Here is an 18000-nt window from a genome sequence, read left to right on the forward strand (position 1 = left end):
TATTCTGCCTTGCATCCAGCTCCTGATCTCTGATTACTCCCTGGCTATACACCTGCTCCTGTGAACCTGTGTGGTGATCCTGCTACTCTGCTCTGAGTTCCTGCTGCATACACAAGTTTCCAGTAATCCTCCTTCATCTGCTGCTCGTGTTTACTTCCACCTGCATTTTCTGGACATGTAAGCTGCTGCTGCTTTGCATTAACCTGAGACTATTAACCAGGCCTCCCTGGTTGAGCTAAGATATGATTTGAACTGCCTAATAAGCATATCTATCTGTGTCTGGACTAAGACAAGGATTTATTCGTGTCAAGTATCCTCAAGAATAACTGTGCTTCATAGACTTTCTGCTTGATTGCATTTTGCTCTGAAGTTTCCTATAGACTGCTAAGCTTTGTTTAATATTTACTCCAAGTGTTGTGGACTTGAGTTTCTCTCTGCACCTGTTTGAATCACCGTGTGATAATATAGACTTTACCACTTATAAAACTGTGTCCTGTAGTTGTCTTGTTCCACGCAAAGAGTCTCCTGAGTTATCCCCTATAACTATTACACACCCCCATGCTCAATGGTTGGTGAGATGTTCTTTTCCTGAAATTATGAGCCCTTTTTTTCTCATATATCCCTTTGATCATTGTGGCCAAAGAGTTCTATTTTACCCTCATCGGTCCACAGGACTGGTTTTCAAAATACATCAGGCTTGTTTAGATGTTCTTTTTCATGCTTCTGAGGCTGAATTTTATGGTGAGGATGCAGGATAGGTTTTCTTCTAATTACTTTTTTATGAAGGCCATATTTGTGCTGGTGTCATTGAACAATGCACCACAACTCTAGGGTCTGCTAAATCTTTCTGAAGGCCTTTTTCAGTCTGACGGGGGTTCTGATTTGTCTATCTTGCAATCCTATGATCAGCTCTCACTGAAATTTTGCTTGGTCTTCCAGACCTCATCTTGACCTCCACTGTTCCTGTTAACTGCCAATTCTTAATTACATTTCAAATTAAGGAAAGGTCAACTTGAAAACACTTTGCTATCTTCTTACAACCTTCTCATTCTCTGCGGGCCTCCACCATTTTCATTTTCTGAGTGCTAGGCAGCTGATTAGAAGAACCCATAACTGCTGTTTTTTTGGTACAAGGTTAGATGAGGCTGGGTTTTTATGAAGCTGGGAAATCTGCATCACCTGACCTTTCCTAACTGTGTGAGTGAGCAAGCCATAACCCTAACTTAATTAAGGTCTGAAACCTTGGTCAAAGTTATCTGAGCACACTAGTCTCCAAGGTGCCGAAACATTTGCATCAGCCCATTTTCCTTTTTGTAATTTTTAAAATGTAAAAAATTACTATACAGCTCTGGCAAAAATTGAGACCACTGCAAAATTTTCAGTTTGTCTTATTTTTCTCTTTATAGGTATCTTTTTGAGTAAAATGTAAATAGTTCTTTTATTCTATAAACTACTGACAACATGTCTCCGAAGTTCCAAGCAATAAATCTTGTATTTATTTTGTGAGAATGAGAAATGGTCAGAATAACAAAAAAATGCATTGCTTGCAGACCTCAAAATAATGCAAAAAAACGAAAAAAAAAAAAAACATTTCATAATCATTTAGAAACAACAATACTAATGTTTTAACTCAGGAAGAGTTCAGAAATCAGTATTTTGTGGAATTACCATGATTTTTAATCACAGCTTTCATGCGTCTTGGCATGCTTTCCACCAGTTTTTCACACTGCTTTTGGGTGACCTTATGCCACTCCTGGTACAAACATTTAAGCAGTTCTTTGTTTGATGGCTTGTGAATATTCATCTTCCTCTTGATTACATTCCAGAGGTTTTCAATCGGGTTCAGGTCTGGAGATTGGGCTAGCCATGACAGAAATTTGATGTGGTGGTCCTTCATCCATACCTTGATTGACCTAGCTGTTTGGCATGGCGAATTGTCCTGCTGGAAAAACAGTCCTCAGAGTTGAGGAACATTGCCTGAGCAGAAGGAATCAACTGTTTTTCCAGGATAACCTTTTTTGCGGCTTGATTCATATGTCCTGTGCAAAGAACTACTTGCCCAAATCCAGCCTTGCTGAAGCATCCCCAGATCATCACCGATCCTCCACCAAATTTCACAGTGGGTGCCAGACACTGTGGCTTGTACGCCTCTGCAGGTCTCCGTCTAACCATTAGATGACCAGGTGTTGGGCAAAGCTGAAAATTAGACTCATCAGAGAAGATTACCTTACTCCAGTCCTCTATGGTCCAATCCTTATGGTCTTTGGCAAACTTCAGCCTTGCTCTCCTTTGCTTCTCATTGATGAAAGGCTTTTTTCTAGCTTTACATGACTTGAGCCCTGCCTCTAGGAGCCTGTTATGAACTGTTCTTGCCATGCACTTTACCCCAGCTGCCATTTGCCATGCCTTTTGTTGGTCACTTGATCTCATCCTGCGGGTACTGAGTGACATTCAAATAAGATGACAGTCATCCCGGTCAGTGGAGATTTGTTTTTTGATGTCTGTTGGTCTGTAGCTTTGTCACCAATGTCTGCTGCTTGACCTTGTTGTGATGGACTGCTGTCTTAGAAATTTTAAGGAAGTGGGAAACATGATGCTCACTGTGTCCCTCTTCTACCGTAGTAAAGCCAGAATTGAGCCCTTCTATTCCTCACTCAAGACTTTTCTTTTCAACTCCTTTGGCATGGTTGTTATTTTTTTCATTTCTATTACTTTTGAGCTATTCCTAGCACTTGTTTGGCCATCAAGCTTGTCCTAATGCAAGAGGACTGTGAACACCGCAGCAGTGTTTTTTATACTTTCCTTCGTTAAATAAGATTTGGTTCAGGTGATCACCTAATCAGAAGCACATTAAAGGGAACCTGTCACCCCCAAAATCGATGGTGAGGTAAGCTCACCGTCATCAGGGGCTTATCTACAGCATTCTGTAATGCTGTAGATAAGCCCCTGATGTTACCTGAAAGAGGAGAAAAAGAGGTTAGATTATACTCACCCAGGGGCGGTCCCGCTGCGGTCTAGGTCCGATGGGTGTCTCGGGTCCGGAGCCTCCCATCTTCATTCCATGACGTCCTCTTCTGGTCTCAACGCCGCAGCTGCCAGATGGAATGGAATGGCTGTCAGACATGTAGAGAAGCTGATTTTTATAAAACTGTGCAGTGGTCTCTTAATTTTTGCCAGAGCTGTGTGTGTGTGTGTGTGTGTGTATAAATTATTTTTTTTTGTTTTTTGCATAAAATACAACGGAAATGTGTCATCTTTAACTTTAGTTTTTTTTAGGGTTCATTTCAACTTGCTTAGCTGTTCTCAATAACAGTAATTTTGGCTAGGGGTGCCCAAAGATTTACATGCCACTGTAGTCTGATCTGATAGGGATCATTCCATCATTACCCTACTTTTCGCTAATTTGGTATGTCAACAAGAAATGGTGGACAGAAAAAAGTGCGGTATACTTGTATGACGTGGCTGGAAAGGTTTTGTTTGCTGTTACGGACACACATCACTCAGTGGAAACGGAAGCACTAGAGACCTTTATTGGACTATTTACAAAGTCATTTAATTTTACATTGTAGATACGGTATTACAAAAAAAATGTTGGTGAAAAAATACACGTGGCTCTTAATTATAGGTTTAATTTATGGGATGAATTATGATTTAAGAAGACAAAATTGCTGTCTGAATTTGGCAACAGGCTGCAGAGTGCCGCTCATTACTACAGATTGAATTCAGTGTGGTGGCCATTAGTCTGACGGGAGGGAAATCTGCTGGATATTCAGTGTTTCCTCTGCAGCCGGCTCTGTGTTCTCCTAGCAGTGGTTCTGGTAATAATGTTATGTTCTGGAACTGCTATTTTTACTAAATTACTTCAAAGCTGGAGCGACACTTTAATGTGCTGAGTCTCCTGTGCCTGTCTCGCCTCTAGCCCATCTACTATGTATGAGACCTTCCGTGATTACAGTAGTTTGTGTTTCGGTCTGGTAGCAAGGTCTTGGTTGTGAATAAAGATTTCCATCTAGAAAAATAGCCATCTAGAAGCTCCTACCAGGAGCATTTGCACATCGTGGAGCAAAATAATGATGGTGTCTAATGAATCTACGCACTCAGCAATGTTCTTCACTTTATTATTTGCTTCCATCATGGCTGATATTGGCATGGCAGGCCTCTCATTTGCTTATGTGCAGTGACTAAATAACTGCATTTTTATAATAATTTATTGTGATTTCTTTAAACCTTTGTCACAAAAATAATTTGCCACCCTTGTGGGTTAAAATTAACTTTTTATGTCTGTTGTCTGGTTTATGTCTGATGTTAGAAATATTGATTTGGTAGTAGATTCTGTACTTTCATGCTAAATTATTTGAAGCCTGTTGGGAGCTGCATTGAATGACTATAATACAGCGGACAATACAGTCTTATACAGCGGGTGAAATAAGTATTGAACACGTCACCAATTTTCTAAGTAAATATATTTCTAAAGGTGCTATTGACATAAAATTCTTACCAGATGTCGGTAACAACCCATCCAATCCACATAGACAAAGAAATCAAACCATAGAGGTCCATAAATTAAGTTGTGTAATGAGAAACGACAAAGGGAAAAAGTGTTGAAGACGTGAAGAAAGAGGTGGAAAAATTTATGGAAAGTCATGACACCAACTAAAATCAGTCAGTAGTTAGAAAGCAATCCTGCCACTTAGGCCATCAGTTGAAGCAGCTGATATTTTTCCCTATCAAAAGGTGTCTCATTTCGAAGATGCCACACAAGAAACCTCTCATGATGGGTAAAACCAATGAGCTGTCTCAAGACCTTTGCAACCTTATTGTTACAAAACATACTGTTGGCATTGGTTACAGAAGAATTTCTGAACTACTGAAAGTTCCAGTGAGCACTGTTAGAGCCACAATCCAGAAGTGGAAAGAATTCAATTTAACCATAAACCAGCCATAACCAGGTACTCTCCACAAGATTTCAGGCAGAGGAGTGAAGAGCCTTACCAGAAGAGATGTCCTGGAGCCAATAACCACCTGTGGAAAGCTACAGAAAGTCCTGGAATCCGCAGCTACAATTGTTTCCAATAAAACTATAATGTAATGCACTCAACCTCTGTGTGTGGCAAGATTCCATTGCTGAGTAACAAGCATATTCAAGTGTGTTTAAAGTTTGGTCAACAATGTTTAGACAAGCCTGTGAAACACTGGGAGGATATAGTCTGGTCACAAGAGACCAACATTGAACTCTTTCGATATCATAACACGCACCATGTTTGAAGGCCAAAAGGCACTATATATCACCCCAAAAACATCATACCAACAGTGAAGTTTGGAGGTGCATTATGGTACTGGTAAACTTCAGATGATTGAAGGATGAATGAACAAATGTACTAAAGCTTTCTTGATAAAAATCTGCCATCTACCAGTATGATGACTATGAAATGAGGGTGGACATTTCAACTTGACAATGATCCTAAACACACAGCTAAGGAAACTGTCAATTGGTTTCAGAAAAAGAAAATAGAGCAGCTAGAATGGCCCAGGCAATCACCTGAGCTGAAGAGAAAATTTATGGTATGAGCAAAAGCTCAGAGTTCATAGTCAGAGGCTCAGAGCTCACGGAACCTTCAGGATTAAGAGTGTTTGTGAGGAAGAGAGGGCCAAAATCGCACCTAAGCAATGCACGCGACTAGCTTCTCCATGCAGGAGGCGTCTTGAAACTGTTATCACCAACTAAGACTTTTGTATGCGTGTTCCATACATTTTCCCTGTGTCATTTCTCATTATTACACATAACTTAATTTATGTAGATCTATAGTTTTGATTTCTTAGACTGTGTGGATTCGATGGGTTGTTACCGATATCTGGTGACAATTTCATGTCAGTAGCACCTTTAGAAATATTTTTACTTACAAAATTGGTGACGTGTTCAATACTTATTAACCCTCTGTACTGGGAGTGGTCATATCACTGTAAACTTTAGGAACCAGTTAGACTGCTCCAGGAGGCAGCGTGACTTTTTTTTTCTGCAGCCTTCAATACAAGAATGTTAGATGCTAGCAGTAATGTTGGGGGTGCCAATTGGTTTGCCCCTCACAACACTCACACTCTCTCTCTCTCTCTCTCTCTCTCATGTGACCCCTAAAGAAATTTAATTGCCCGCTCCTAGCACTGTAGATTCAAATGTAAGATTGTATATTAGGGATAACATTGCAGTTATAATTTCTGTCATCTGGTCAGGAATATATTGCGCTATCGTCATATGACGCGCTTTTCAATTGACTAATTCCTCACATCGCCCTTATATGCCGGCACATATGTCATTGGAAGCTTTGGGATTACACACGCTATGAAATGACGGTTCACACACTCTAATCTTCAACTCCTGATAAAGTTGCAGGAGCAGCGAAACGACTGCAGTTAGATGCCTTATATGCCATATAGATAGTCTAGCTGCAAATCGTTTTTGATTTTTCACTTTTATAGCTATATCTTTAAGCACTTTTTCGATGTGTTGGATATATCTCCCTTTTTTGGCTTTATGGGATTTTATCACTGAAGTTATTGTACTTTCTGGCATTCCATTTCATCATAATGATGGCTTTATATACGGTACTTTATATCAGAATCTTTGAGCACTGAGTTTTTTTGTTGCATTGGACATATTTCCTTTTTGGCTATATGGGACTATTTTACTAGTACAGTTTTTATACCTTCTGGTATTCTATTTCATTACAATGATAGCTTTATATGCTGGCTATTAGATCTGAGCCTTATGATCGTTCTCACACCCATATACTTCTGTAACCTGCTGTGCCAGTTCTTTTTGGGCATGCTCTATGCTAGTGTAGATGATTTTTGTTATATTTTGTACTATTTGTTGCGTTCAATAACATTATTTTATTATTTTGACTTTTGGGTTGTTCATTTAGGAGACTCATTTACGAATGACTATTTTTGAGAGCTTTTTTTGGCTACTTTGTATGTTAGGGTTTACATTGCAGTAATGCTTGCTGTCATCCGGCCAGCACTATATTGCTGCAGTGATCACTTTGCCCAAAAGGTCACAATCGTTGGAACAATCAAAACGAATTGTTATCTGACCTGCATACCTGATGAGATCAATGTCACTGGTAATGGCAGTGATTGATTTTGTTAGAATGTGAAATTTTATTCCCATCTACCATTTTATAAAGCTATCCGTGTGAGTAAATGGTTAATATAGACAATGAATTATCTGATTGAAAAGTGTTATATGGAGAGTATTTGATTACTTGACTCTTGGACAACTAAATGTTTTCAGATGCTGTTTATAGTGGGGAAGGTAAAAATGAAAGAACAGAAAACGTAATAGTGGTTTATCTGGGTAAAGAGAGAATAACACTGCACAATTTGTGCTCACCTGGTAGGGTTGTGTACACACAACCACTCATGAATCTTGGGCTGCTCTTCAGTAGAGTTGAGGGAAAAACAATATTCGGCGATCATAATCAGAACCGAATTTTGAAAAATTTGCCCAACTCTACTCTTTAGACCCACGAGGCGAGGTCAAGAGCAGAACCTGGACAGGAATGGGTTAACCTGTACTGCCGTCAGTAATGAGGAGGAGATCAAAATCCAAAGAAGTGCGTTTTATTGGTCAACACGTTTCAAAATATACAACTTCTAGGGGCAGTGAGGTAACGAGATGTAGATGCTGGGAATGGAAATCACCCCGGTCATCGGAGTTCACTGTGTCTCAGCCTCCTCTCTGCACTCCGATGACCGGGGGATTTCCATCCCCAGCATCTACATCCCGTTACCTCACTCCCCCTAGAAGTTGTATGCTTCGAAACGCGTTGACCAATAAACCGCACGTCATTGGATTTCGATCTTCTCATCATTACTGACGACGGGTTACTCCATTTCTCTCCAGGTTCTTCAATTGTAAATGAAGTAGCTAGTGTCCTAATGGAGCAGATTTATGGATATTGTCTGGGTCTTCGACTTTGCAACTTAGGCTACACAGTCTTAAAATGTGCCAGTTATCATAGTGGTTCCTGCTGTTTCATAAATCAGTATTTTTAGTCTCTATAGTTTAGGTAACCCTACTTATTAATTGGCTTACTGCATGGCAGCAATTTCCACCAATATTTTTGTGCGTGGCGCTGCATGTTAGGCCATGCTTTGTTTCGTCTTTTTATTGAAGCTACGTCCCTTTTCGGACAAGCGCAGAAATTGTCTAAAGCACATAAATGCAGTGCCAAAGGTATTATTTGGGCGCAAACTGTGAGTTTTGTGTGCCATCTAAACATCGTCTTTGATCTCCGTTCCCACTTTTTGTGGATCTTGCATCTCTGGGTTATTGATGTGAGCGCTTTTTGTTTATCTGCCAACTTCAGGACCGCAGGATTACAGTCTAGCAGGATGAGCATGAAGTGATGTATTCAGGCTTTCTCTTTGTGTAAACAGGACTAACGAGAGAAAACCATTAACGAAACACAAGTGTTCTAATTGCGCATCGAAGCAATCAGCCACATAAATAGACAAGACTCGTGGAGGAATGATTACTGTAAAAGGGATGCAAAGCTAGAAATAACCACAGCAAAAAGCAGAAAACTACATCTTGGTTATCTGTGTATTAGTCTGCAAGTCTTTCTGCAAGCGGCCGTAAGAAAAAATAAAGAAGACGACAAAGATTCTGGTGCTATATGTATCCATTATATGCATAAAATTGTCTGCAGAGCCAACCGATTCCAGGCGATGTGCACGACGGGGGAATATGGCCCGCTGCTGTATTTAAGGCAGCTGCTTTGGTGCACACTTTGTATATATTGGGATATGTAGGTTGTGGTTGGTTTGTCTGCATTTTAGGTTATGTTCACACGCAAGGTCCTATTTGGTGTTCCTGCTGTCCTAGTCACTCAGTCAAGACACCTCCTACTGAGAAGTCAGATTAACCCCTTAATGACAGCCAATACGTCTTTTAACTGACCTGAGATATAAGAGAATAGCCTCCCCATACTGGTGACAATCCAGCAGCTGTCGGCTGTCCACTATAGCTGACAACTTGCTGTATCGGCCACGATCAGTGTCGGTACCATCTATATCTGTTTAACCCCTTAGCTGCTGCTGTCAATAGTGACTACATCATTATAAATGGTTAACAGACTGTGGGGGCTTCCTCTTTATCCAAATTGGTGCCCTCAGATCATGATTGTGTGGTCCTGATGTTTGCCATGGCAAACCAAATAGCGGCCTTAGAGTCTGACGGCTGTAGTAATCTGTTCAGAAGTTAGCGGCATTTAGGTGGTAAAAATACACATTTTCATTTCTGTCATACCACTTTGCATTAATTCCTGTAAAGCACCTGAAGGGTTAATAACTATCTGACTGCAGTTTTCAATATGTCAGGGGGTTTTGTTTTTAAAATGGTATCACATTTGGGGGTTCCCAATATGAGACCCCTAAAGTTACTTCAAACATGTAGAAGTCCCTAAAAAAATTTTTGGGTAAATTTCGTTGAAAAAATGAAAAATTGCTGCTACATTTTTAAAGGGCCACTGTCACCCCCCCCCCAGCCGTTATAAACTAAAAGAGCCACCTTGTGCAGCAGTAATGCTGCAGTCTAACAAGGTGGCTCTTTTAGTTTTTGATTCATTTATTACCTCAATAAAGCTTTTTAAAAATTGTCCACAAATACCAGATATTGTACCGGGAGGCGGTCCGAATCGTCCTCTATCAATCTCCCAACTGCCGTCACTCTTCTCTTCAGGGGCCATGGTCGCCGCCCCCTGAGCGCTGTTGCTTCTTAAATCCGGCGCCTGCGCTGTGCGTGCCTGCCTGGGGCCCGCACTGTGTTATTCATTATGCACAGTGCGGGGCTGGGGTTCCTGGGCATGCACACTGCACTTGTCAGACGCTCCCCCGGTCCCCCGCCTTCCAGCATTGCCGGAATATACAGGTTTCATTGCCGACGTTTTGAACAGCCACAAAGAACAACGCTGGAAGGCGGGGGACCGGGGGAGCGTCTGACAAGCGCAGTGCGCATGCCCAGGAACCCCAGCCCCGCACTGTGCATAATGAATAACACAGTGCGGGGCGGGGATTCAGTAACAGGGCGGCCGCACTGCCCGCACAGGCGCAGTCAGGCACCCGGCATCTGAGCTGTGACTGACAATGAACACTGCGCAGGCCCCAGGCAGGCACGCACAGCGCAGGCGCCGGATTTAAGAAGCAACAGCGCGAAGGGGGCGGCGACCATCGCCCCTGAAGAGAAGAGTGACGGCAGTTGGGAGATTCATAGAGGACGATTCGGACCGCCTCCTGGTACAATATCTGGTATTTGTGGCCAATTTTTAAAACGCTTTATTGAGGTAATAAATGAATCAAAAACTAAAAGAGCCACCTTGTTAGACTGCAGCATTACTGCTGCACAAGGTGGCTCTTTTAGTTTATAACGGCCGGGGGGGGGGGGGGGGTGACAGTGGCCCTTTAAACCTCCTAAAATGCTAAGAAAATAAAATAACATTTTACAAATGGTGCTGATGTAAAGCCAACATGTGGGAAATGTTATTTATTAATGGTTTGCGGTGGTATGACCATCTGGACTAAAGGGACAATCATTCAAATTTTGAAAATATAAACACAAAACATATTGACCTAAATTTACCATTATGATAAAGTATAATGTGTCACAAAAAACAATCTCAAAATCACTGGGATTTGTTGAAGCGTTGCAGAGTTATTACCACATAAAGTGACACTGGTCAGATTTCAAAAATTTGGCTCCATCACTAAATTAAAAGTGCCCATACCCTTTAGATAGTAGTTAAAGTCCCCCATCCACACCAATACCAGACTAATGTCGGACAAACTCGCCGGTATCGCAGGGTTTGGCTGACAATCTGCAGTGTTTCTCAACTCCAGTCCTCAAGACCCCACAACAGGTCATGTTTTCAGGATTTCCTTAGTATTGCACAGGTGATAATGTCATCACCTGCTCAAGCATTAATTCCATCTCCTATGCAATACTAAGGAAATCCTGAAAACATGACCTGTTGTGGGGTCTTGAGGATTGGAGTTGAGAAACACTTAAAGCTATGTTCACACATTGCGGTTTTGAAGCGTTTTTTGCAGCGTTTTTGTCTGGGTACCTTTGTCTCTTGTACATGCTGATAAAGTTTAGTGCAAAAAAAAAATCTGATTCTACTTCATCAGGTTTTGGCGCATTTGGCAAAAACGCAGGGATCATTACTTGCTGCTTTTTTTGTGCAGAAAAGTGATGGCCAGCAGGAAGTGACCTCACAGCCAAGAGTTTTGGGGTGTGGTTAGTGAGGTGTCCATAGTGACAGTGAGCTATTGTGAGGGAGTGTCAGGTAGTGAGGTGTGAAGAGCTATTGTGAGGGTGTCAGGTAGTGAGGTGTGAAGAGCTATTGTGAGGGAGTGTCAGGTAGTGAGGTGTGAAGAGCTATTGTGAGGGTGTCAGGTAGTGAGGTGTGAAGAGCTATTGTGAGGGAGTGTCAGGTAGTGAGGTGTGAAGAGCTATTGTGAGGGTGTCAGGTAGTGAGGTGTGAAGAGCTATTGTGAGGGAGTGTCAGGTAGTGAGGTGTGAAGAGCTATTGTGAGGGTGTCAGGTAGTGAGGTGTGAAGAGCTATTGTGAGGGAGTGTCAGGTAGTGAGGTGTGAAGAGCTATTGTGAGGGTGTCAGGTAGTGAGGTGTGAAGAGCTATTGTGAGGGAGTGTCAGGTAGTGAGGTGTGAAGAGCTATTGTGAGGGTGTCAGGTAGTGAGGTGTGAAGAGCTATTGTGAGGCAGTGTCAGGTAGTGAGGTGTGAAGAGCTATTGTGAGGGAGTGTCAGGTAGTGAGGTGTGAAGAGCTATTGTGAGGGAGTGTTAGCCATGTCTTGGTAGAGGAGGAAAAGCATTAATGTTTCCCAACTAATCATGGAGGTAATATTTTTTTTTTTATTAGTGATTGAGATATCTATCTATCTAGTAAACAAAAAAGGGAAACCACACAAAAAGATGTAAAAAAGAGGACTTTAATGCCCTGTGGCTTGGCAACGTTTCGGATAAAACAAATCCTTTCTCATGGATTCTATATATATCTATCTAAAAAGAAATATTCAAAAAAGAGGCAGCACTCCATTCCTTCAGTGAGAACGTGGAAGATTTAATCAACCCACATGTCTGGGCGACATTAAATCTTCCACGTTCTCACTGAAGGAATGGAGTGCTCCCTCTTTTTTGAATATTTATGAATTAGTGTAATCACTGGACGGATTACCTGGGGGCCTTGCACCCGAAGATAAGTAAAGTGTTGTGCTGTTCCCTTTCTTATAATCTATCTATCTATCTATCTATCTATCTATCTATCTATCTATCTATCTATCTATCTATCTATCTATCTATCTATCTATCTATCTATCTATCTATCTATCCAGCACAAAATACCTATCTTCGGGTGCAAGGCCCCCAGACAATCTGTCCACCGATCATCTAAACTTCATAAAATTTCAAAAAAAGAGGCAGCACTCCATTGTTCCAATATAAAATGTGCAGGGTTTAATTTACCCACATGTTTTGGCAACGTTTCAGCTCAAAATGAGCCCTTCTCAAGCCTCAAAGAAGGAGAAAAACAGAGTTCATAATAAGTGTAAATCCTAAAATACAACTTATTTAATCAAGAATACATAAAAAGGAGAAGGAAAACAACCATACAGAAAAGCGGACACAATTCAAAATGACGATCACCAAGATAAATATCTATCCGTTCAGCTATCTGGCAGAATTGGATGCAATAATGATAAAGATGTAAATGAGTAGATCACAAATATAAGTAATAATTTGAAAAGAATATATAATGATAAAAGTTATATGTAAATATCTATTATTATACTAGTAATAAAGTGCAATGCTGCATCAATCTACAAGGTGTAGAGTAATACCAAGATGCCAGAACCAAGTCGAGTAGCAAAGCATATCCATTAACCTAAATTATATCAGACAAATTATAGGTACAGATGTATGGCTATACGTAACTTTGTATACCGTATTTTTCAGGCTATAAGACGCACCCCACATTTTGGAGTGAAAAATAGCAGGAAAAAGATTTTTATAAGAGGGGTCCGTCTTATTGTCCGAATTTAAGGTATCTTACCTGATGGCTGGCGGTGGTACAGCGCGGCGGCAGAAGTGGGGCAATGCTGCTGTCCCGGGGTGCAATGCTGCGGGTCCGGTGTCGGCGGTGAGGCAGAGAATGGAGCAAGGTCCCTTCCTCAGTATGCCAGCAGAAGTATGGCAATGCTGCAGTCCCAGGGTGCATTGCTGCGGATCATGGAGCAGGGTCCCTTCCTCAGGATAATGGTGGCAGAAATGTGGCGACGCCACAGCCCTGTGTCCACAGTGTGCAGAGCCGAGTGTATCACCGGTTTCCATACGTCCATGTTCCTGAAGCCGTTGGCGTGCGCATATTGAGATCTCAGCGGCCATTTTCCTGAAGCCGAGTGCTGCCGAGATCTCAATCTGTGCACTCACGGCCCACATCTTCCGGAAGATGGCTGCAGGGAAACCGGTGATGCACTTGGCACTGCTCGCCATGGACACTGGGCCGCGGCTTCGCCACATTTCTGCCACCGGCATCCTGAGGAAGGGACCCTGCTAAGGTGCACTCTGCACCACCAACCGCCGCAGCTTCGCCACACCTCTGCCCCGCTGGTTCCACTGCTGCAACACCCCCCCCCCTTCCCCGGTAAGCCTGCGTTTGCACTATGACCCACCCCCTCATTTTCCTCCCAAATTTTTGGGTTAAGTGTGTGTTATAGTCCGAAAAATACGGTTAGTTAATAAAGTGCAGGTGCAAAAGTGCCTAGAGCGACATAGTTGATGCTAGGTGTGACATGAAAGGAACAGTTAGGCCGGGATCACACATGCGAGAAATACGGCTGAGTCTCGCATGTTAATACCCGGCATTGCCGCCGTCACTCAGGAGCAGAGCATGCAGCCACATAGCAATACATGGAGCTGCAAGCTCTGCTCCTGAGTGACGGCGGCAATGACGGGTATTAACATGCGAGACTCAGCCGTATTTCTCGCATGTGTAATCCCCGCCTTACTTATATAGAGTTGTTATGGGACAATGCCAATGATCATGTTATAGCCAAAATAACATAATTTAACTATACATGTGAGAGAGGGTTACTGGAAATCTGTCACTCGGATGCGTCCACACCGACGCGCGTTTCGGCGTTGAAAACTTTGATGGAAAGAGAACCGTAATACACATGTGCGAGATTTTCTCTCGAGCAGCCGATGGCACAGAGTGACACTGATAGGAGGCACAATATTTGGTGATTAAGTGCAGAGGCAGAGTTATCTTCTGGACAACATGCTCCCCAGAGCCTGGAATAGGTCATTTACATAAAGTGATAAAAGATAGGACTGTTTGTTTTCAGCAGTCTGTAGCCTGTATGGCCGTATTAATAATTTAGATAGGTCAAATGTGGTGACAGATTCCCTTTAAGCTTACTTAAATATCACTGTTCTCGGCAGCAGATCATCCTGAGCAAACTTGTGCTGCCGAGAACATTTTTATTCTATGCGCACAGAGCGATCATATTAAGGATCTCTTTGTGCATATGAAAGTGCAGTTGGCCGGTCTAAACAGGCTGATAAATGACTGCCGATCGGCTTCATAAACCCGGTCAGTGGCCATTTAAACTCCGCGATTGACCGGTGTAAATGCACCTTAGATCCAGGTGCCTTATAGGTGACATCGCTCATTGCAGTTCTTCTCATCATTCTCTTCTCTATCTGCTCCTGATGCCACAGCTCGTCTCTGCAGACGTCCCTCTTCTCCAGTCCTCTGCAGCACATCCTGACACCGTGCCCTTAATAATCAAAAAGAATAAAAATAGCTGCCCATGCTGTGCCCTAAATAAATGATTGCTCCTCACTGTGCTCTCTGCAAAAAAGTGACATCCACACTGTCCCTCATATGATACATGGCCTCCTTGTCTATAAAATATTGCCCCCACACTGTAACACCCCCCATATATTCTAATGCCACCCCATCCCTCGGCCAAGAACTATGGCCGCCACACTGTCCTTCATGAACAATCACTGTCAAACCATCCTTCTTTGATGAAGCCAATTTTTTTTTCTCTCCAGCAACATGGCCGCGGCGCTTGTCCAATAGCAAAAGTGATAGATACTACTGCACATGCGCCATTTTACTGAATGTAAATTTTTATTTTGTAACCCCACAATATGATGTGCATTATGTAAAATAGGAGGCAGGTCAGTGAGGGATCAGTGAGCTGTCAGACGCCATACTGATGAATAAGTAACTAGAGCATCACAGGCCGCCCCAGAGCACGAGAATGTCATTCACTGAAAACTACAAATAAAGATTAAACAACAACCACAAGACGGATTTCATCACCCAGGTATAATTGTCATCAGTATAGCGGCGTTGGCCTGTAGTTTACTTAGCAAAATCCTGGTTTGCTTTAAGATGATGTTAATGCAGCCAAAACCCCCCACCTATGGCCGAAATCCCGCCTACGTAGCCAATTAGTGGTGAATGAGAGGAGCTCGGTTTGGGTGGGCGGAGGTACATACGCCGAACACCAGGATTTTACGCCCAGTGAGAGCCATTTGGAGACTTTAGTGGCTCTCACCAGGTTGCCGGCTCCCATTGTACACAGCAGGAAGCCGGCTCTTTGTACATGATTGTTCGGGAACGACCCAGCATTACTTGCAAGCTGTTGCATTGTTCCGCCTATAAGGCCTCTTTCACACTTCCTTTTTTTGCAATCCGTCGGTTTGGGCAAAAAACGGATCCTGCAAATGTGCTCGCAGGATGCGTTTTTTGCCCATAGACTTGTATTAGCGACAGATCGCGATGGATTGCCACACATCGCGTCCGTCGTGCGACGGATCCGTCGTGTTTTGGCAGATTGTCGTCACAAAAAAAGTTCAGTGTAACGTTTTTTTGTGCGTCGCGTCCGCCATTTTCGACCATGCATGCGCAGCCAAAACTCCGCCCCCTCCTCCCCAGACTGCAGAATGGGCAGCGGATGCGTCGAAAAACTGCATCCGCTGCCCACATCATGCAAAGAATTCACAACGTCTGTCGGTACGTTGGCCCGACGCACAGCGACGGCCCCGTACCGACGGAAATGTGAAAGAGGCCTAAGTCACGTGAGCATGACGTCCTCACAGGTTCTTCACTTCTATCATTTATTTTCCTCCGTCGGGGCAGGGAGCCAGTGCTCCTCTGCACATTCACTCCATATGTAATATTATATAAATCTTCCTTCATGGTGGCGCCACCCTCAGGTGCCTAGTAGCCAATACAGCCCTGTTCACATGTGCAGTAATCATTCGTTAGAGCAGTAGCAACGCAGTTGCTAGAAAGTTGTGCAGACTGTTTTTGTATGTGTGAAGGAAACTGATTTAAACAGAATCTGTTTGTTTGTTTTTTTACATTGAAGTCTATGGAGAAGGGATCTGTTAAGTAGTCGGTCGTTTTTTTCACATTTGAAAATGATCAGTTTTTTTTGCTTACTGCGAGGTGGAAAACTAAGTATTTAACATAAACTACTGGACATGTGACATTGTAATGATTCATTTGAAACTGATACAGTAAGCAAAAATCGTATGGCTAATTAATAGATCTGTTTTCCATAGACTTCAAAGTGAAAAAAGAAAATGACTTCAGCTGGATACGTTTTTTATTTCAGACAAAGTCTGAACAACATTTTTGGTAACTGATTGTTGCTGAATCCGTTCTAACAGATGATTACTGGACGTGTGAAAACAGCCTAACTCTGCATCCATCTGTGGCAACGGTCTCGCATTGGACTCTGCTACAATCTGTACATTGTTGCTGGACTCCTCTGACCAGATTACTCATTAGGCCACTTCACTTTGTCACTATATAGCTTCACGTTTTTCATGCTATGAGTACTCCTTATTATTATTATTATTATAGCGCCATTTATTCCATGGCGCTTTACATGTGAGGAGGGGTATACATAATAAAAACAAGTACAATAATCTTAATCAATACAAGCCATAACTGGTACAGTAGGAGAGAGGACCCTGCCCGCGAAGGCTCACAATCTACAAGGGATGGGTGAGAATACAGTAGGTGAGGATAGAGCTGGTCGTGCAGCGGTTTGGTCGATCGGTGGTTGCTGCAGGTTGTAGGCTTGTCGGAAGAGGTAGGTCTTCAGGCTCTTTTTGAAGGTTTCGATGGTGGGCGAGAGTCTGATGTGTTGTGGTAGAGGGTTCCAGAGTAGGGGTGATGTGCGAGAGAAATCTTGTATACGGTTGTGGGAAGAGGAGATAAGAGGGGAGTAGAGAAGGAGATCTTGTGAGGATCGGCGGTTGCGTGCAGGAAAGTACCGGGAGACGACGTCACAGATGTATGGAGGAGACAGGTTGTGGATGGCTTTGTATGTCATGGTTAGGGTTTTGTACTGGAGTCTGTGTAATCGGGAGCCAGTGAAGGGATTGACAGAGGGGAGAGGCCGGGGAATAGCGGGGGGACAGGTGGATTAGTCGGGCAGCAGAGTTTAGAATAGATTGGAGGGGTGCGAGAGTGTTAGAGGGGAGGCCACTGAGCCTCATGATGTTATACACCATTTTTGGTGGCTCTAGTGATTTGAAAACGCAGTATTGACATATATTAGGTTTCTAATAGCTACTGTGAAAATACGTATCGTAACACTGGAGCCTCTCTTCTTTAGCGCTACCATTTGCCATTCCTCTATTACTCCTCCTGGGAATATATGAATGTGGCAATATAATTCCTCTTGTGAATGGAGTGCGTACATACAGGCTGACGCCATGTACAGGCTGGACAGCGTGAAAGCCACCATACGTTAGACTAAAGTTGGCTGATCCCCCACAGTCTGTGTATGAGGGCCTCCCTACTCCCCCTGACAGATGAGTACAGTTGGGCAGGTTGAATTTTAACACCTACTGTTTTGTTGTTTATTTGTTTTTTTTTTTTAATGAAGAG

General features: G+C 42.8%; 1 protein-coding gene across 4 annotated transcripts in view; it reads left to right on the forward strand.

Annotated features, from left to right (window-relative positions):
- SNX25 (sorting nexin 25) overlaps window positions 1-18000 on the forward strand; it is a 285932-nt gene that overhangs the window by 68632 nt on the left and 199300 nt on the right. Inside the window, exon 1 of one of the 4 annotated variants that reach the window (XM_077279607.1) lies at window positions 11897-11918. The exons of the other annotated variants lie outside the window; for them this stretch is intronic. Coding sequence (XP_077135722.1) covers window positions 11913-11918 — 6 coding nt within the window. The 5' untranslated portion in view covers window positions 11897-11912. Of the gene's footprint in view, window positions 1-11896; window positions 11919-18000 lie in introns of those variants that run through there. 4 annotated transcript variants of the gene reach the window in all.

The sequence above is a fragment of the Ranitomeya variabilis genome, chromosome 1 (assembly GCF_051348905.1).
Source record: "Ranitomeya variabilis isolate aRanVar5 chromosome 1, aRanVar5.hap1, whole genome shotgun sequence".
In the NCBI taxonomy this organism is placed as follows: Eukaryota; Metazoa; Chordata; class Amphibia; order Anura; family Dendrobatidae; genus Ranitomeya; species Ranitomeya variabilis.